Source organism: Colobus angolensis, unplaced genomic scaffold (assembly GCF_000951035.1).
Source record: "Colobus angolensis palliatus isolate OR3802 unplaced genomic scaffold, Cang.pa_1.0 Scaffold28, whole genome shotgun sequence".
NCBI lineage: Eukaryota > Metazoa > Chordata > Mammalia > Primates > Cercopithecidae > Colobus > Colobus angolensis.
Genome location: NW_012116043.1, coordinates 7,928,034 through 7,932,455, shown reverse-complemented (window position 1 = coordinate 7,932,455; position 4,422 = coordinate 7,928,034). Strand labels below are relative to the sequence as shown.

The 4,422-nt window shown below is 44.4% G+C and overlaps 1 protein-coding gene across 1 annotated transcript in view; it reads right to left on the bottom strand.

Moving 5' to 3' along the window:
* COQ5 (coenzyme Q5 homolog, methyltransferase (S. cerevisiae)) overlaps window positions 1-4,422 on the bottom strand; it is a 27,664-nt gene that overhangs the window by 20,945 nt on the left and 2,297 nt on the right. Inside the window, exon 2 of the mRNA XM_011948599.1 lies at window positions 1,102-1,251. Within this exon, the coding sequence (XP_011803989.1) occupies window positions 1,102-1,251 (150 nt within the window). The remainder of the gene's footprint in view (window positions 1-1,101; window positions 1,252-4,422) is intronic.

Genomic DNA, 4,422 nt, shown 5'->3' with positions numbered 1-4,422 from the left:
TGCCTCAGCCTCCCGAGTAGCTGGGACTACAGGTGCTCACCACCTCACCCGGCTAGTTTTTTGTATTTTTTTAGTAGAGACGGGGTTTCACCATGTCAGCCAGGATGGTCTCGATCTCCTGACCTCGTGATCCGCCCGCCTCGGCCTCCCAAAGTGCTGCGATTACAAGTGTGAGCCACTGCGCCCAGCTATTGTCCGATGAATTTTTGTATTTTTAGTAGAGACAGTGTTTCATCATGTTAGCCAGACTGGTCTTGAACTCCTAACCTCAGGTGATCTGCCTGCCTCGGCCTCCCAAAGTGCTAGGATTATAGGTGTGAGCCACCACGTCCAGTCTCTAATGTAATTTAACATGTACAATGACATCACCAAGATGCATTGTGTAAAATCATGACATTTTTCTCTCCAAATGCTCAGTGTACAAGAAGTAACAAAGGACCGTGCACAAACTTTTGATATCCGATGTGACAGCAAATCAAGCAGAAAAGGCAGCCTCGAAAACTTATATAAAGTAATAAAAGGCTTTTCCTATCCCCTAAAAAAGAGGAAAAGCGGAAAAGAGAGGAAAAGTCAATCTGTGTATTTTAGAAATGTGACAGGCAGCTAGGCACGGTTGCTCACACCTTTAATCCCAGCACTTTGGGAGGCCAAGGAACATGTATCATGAGGTCAGGAGTTCAAGAGCAGTCTGACCAAGATGGTGGACCCCTGTCTCTACTAACAATACAAAAATTAGCCAGGCGTGGTGGCGCATGTCTGTAATCCCAGCTACTCAGGAGGCTGAGGCACAGAATTGCTTGAACTCGGGAGGTAGAGGTTGCAGTGAGCCGAGATTACAAAAACATGACAGGCACAAAACTGTCATTCTACATTTTTGAATGATATTCAGTCAAAAAGATAAGTGCATGCCTTTCTTAGAAGCTATAAGTATGCTGATTTTCAATTACCATCTTCAGCCTAGTGTTAGGTGAGCTAGCTCACTATAGGAAGCTGAGGCAGAGAATTGCTTGAACTTGGGAGGCAGAGGTTGCAGTGAGCCGAGATTACAAATTTCTGTAAAACATGCTCAACGGTAGTGAAGGATACCAAACTCGACATTACCTGTGCCTCCAGCAACATCAAGCAGCTGGGTCCCAGGAAGCGGGCGCATCTTCCAGAGCAGCAAATCCTTCCAAACACGATGGATACCAAGACTCATCATATCATTCATCACATCATACTTCTTAGCCACACTTTCAAACACCTGATAGACTGACATGGGAGAAACACACACAATAGTGCTATTAACAGTATTCACTTAGAAAAATCCTTAACAAAAAAGGAGGAAGCTTTTTTCCCCTGAAATGACCTGTCTTTGCAAGGTGAAACTAAGTCGTAATGCTTGATGCCCAAATCTACACATTAACATTACCTCTTTATTGATTTATTTATTTTTCCTGCCTCAGATTTATTCGTACAAATAGCACAGGAGGACCCCAGCCCCATGCAGACGGCAGTCCAGGGGGGTCGCACCAGTCCTTCTGTCCTCAAGTTGGCAGACGGAGATATCTATTCTGAAGCCTTCGTAAGGGTCTGGGCACCTTTGGGAGCCTCAGCTGGAACTGAGGCTGGAGCTGCAGCCTGGGCCTTGGTTTGATCTTTGGCCTTGGCCTTTGACCGACACAGCCTGATCCCCTTGGCAATGCAGGCACAAGCACACTTCCCAAGCTAGGGGTGGGCAATGTAAGCAAGTGGATCAAGCTTGCGGCTGACACCCTTTGGGATCTTGGGCTTAACCTCCTTGAGCTTTACAAGGGCCTTGATAGCCTCGGCACGTGCACTCATGGCCTCGGCACTGTTGGCCTGCATCTTTTTTAGGTCCTTCTTGTCGTGCTTCTTGGCAAAGCGCATGTTCCTCAGGAACTTGGGGTCCACCTCCTTAAGAGATTCTTATCTGGCCGGGCGCGGTGGCTCACGCCTGTAATCCCAGCACTTTGGGAGGCTGAGATAGGCGCATCATGAGGTCAATGGTTCAAGACCAGACTGGCCAACATGGTGAAATCTCATCTCTACTAAAAATACAAAAATTAGCCGGGCGTGGTGGTGGGCACCTATAATCCCAGCTACTAGGGAGGCTGAGGCAGGAGAATTGGTTGAAGTCGGGAGGCGAAGGTTGCAGTGAGCCAAGACTGCGCCATTGCACTCCAGCCTGGGCAACAGAGCGAGACTCCACCTCAAAAAAAAAAAAAAAAAAGAGGGAATTGAGCAACAAAAATGAAAATGCTGATAATGCTGGAAGTGAAATTCAAATTGAGTGTCAGTGGAGTTATAGGAGAAATAGATGACTGTGGGAATTTTGACACTGCTGCCACTGGAGACCCTACACATACAGTCAGAGGAACTGCAGGAAAATGAACTTACCAACATATACAAGAAATGGAGCTGTGACAGAAAAAGTTGAAGATGTCTCAGAAGAAGTGATGCCAGCAAAAACTTTCACATTAAAGGAGTTCTTGGAGGTATTTCATAACATTGAAAGCACAAAGGATAAAATATTAGAAGTAGATAAAAACTTAGAAAGAAATATGGCAATTTGCCAAGGCATAAAAAAAGCTATTTCATACGACAAGAAGGTGGCAAACAGTGCTCCAACTACTCTTGGGAATTTTTTTACAAGGAAATAAAAAGAATTTAATTCTCACAGTTTCTAATTTTTTATTAGAATTTTTTTTTCTTTTTTTTGAGACAGTCTCACTCTATCGCCCAGGCTAGAGTGCAGTGGCACAATCTCGGCTCACTACAACCTCCACCTCCCCGGTTCAAGCAATTCGCCTGCCTCAACCTCCCAATTAGCTGTGATTACAGGCGTGCGCCACCACATGTGGCTAATTTTTTTTTTTGTATTTTTAGTAGAGATGAGGTTTCACCATGCTGGCCAGGCTGGTCTCGAACTCTTGACTTCAAGTGATCTGCCTACCTTGGCCTCTCAGAGTGCTGGAATTACAGGTGTGAAAGATCGCACCTGGCCATAAATAAATATCAACTTTGGTATATATTTTTTCATTTCACTATACATTTATAACTGACAGGGTTTTTGATGGTTGATAATTTTTAAAGGTCATAGAACAATTGTAATTTTTCCCATTGATTAAGGTCATTGTGTATGACTTCAGCTTGCACATTTTTCAGTCATGCATTAATGTGCAAAGCGAGGACTGTCTGTACTGCAACCTCAGTCCCCAATCTGGAATTCATATTTAGTTCAGCAGTTAACTTCTTCCCTGCTTGCCACTGTATGAAATGTTGATTATACATTGTAAAGCACAAAACAGAAGTTAGGCATTATTATTATCGTTACTAATTACTGGGTAAGAGCATATACTTTGGAAGTAACCCACCTGAATTCAAATCTCAGCTCTGCCACTTATTAGCAGAATCTTGGGCAAGTGATTTAATGTATTTGTTTCACATTTTCTTTTTCTTTCTTTCTTTCTTTTTTCTTTGAGAGGAGTTTCGCTGTTGTTGCCCAGGCTGGAGTGCAATGGCACAATGTGGGCTCACCAAAACCTCCCCTTCCCAGGTTCAAGGGATTCTCCTACTCCAGCCTCCCGAGTAGCTGGGAATACAGGCATGCACCACCATGCCAGGCTAATTTTGTATTTTCAGTAGAGACGGGGATTTCTCCATGTTGGTTGGGCTGGTCTGGAACTCCTGACCTCAGATGATCCACCTGCCTCGGCCTTCCAAAGTGCTGTGGTGAGTCACCGTGCCCGGCCTCACATTTTATTTACTTATAAAATTGGGTTATGGCGGGCGCAGTGGCTCACGCCTATAATCCCAGCACTTTGGAAGGCCGAGGCGGGTGCATCATGAGATCAGGAGATCGAGACCATCCTGGCTAACACAGTGAAACCCTGTCTCTACTAAAAAAAAAAAAAAAAAAAGGGATTCATATCTTTGTGATCGGGGTTTCTTGATATCATTTCTGTGCCATTTTCGGGACTGTGGTTCTTCGACTTGGGCATGTCTGCCCTGATCCTCTCTGCAGCCTGCTCCCTGCTGCTGCTCCTAAGTCACGGATGGCATCACATTACCTCTTTAATAAGAGGCTTAAATGTATTTCATGGGAGAAATCAACCTCTTTTCTGCTGTCTTAATTATCATTACTTAGGACTACTACTTTGTAATAATGCCATACATATACCTGGTACTAAATAAGATGTTTCTGTTTCTTAAATGATAGGGTGGGAGAAATCGGAATTTTTCTCATGGTTATTATAATAAAAGACAAGATCCATTACAAAGATGCATACAGAGCACGGTGGCTCTTGCCTGGAATCCCAGCACTTTGGGAGGCCGAGGGGGGCAATTCACTTGAGGACAGGAGTTCAAGACCAGCCTGGCCAACATGGCAAAACCCCATCTCTAGTAAAAACACAAAAA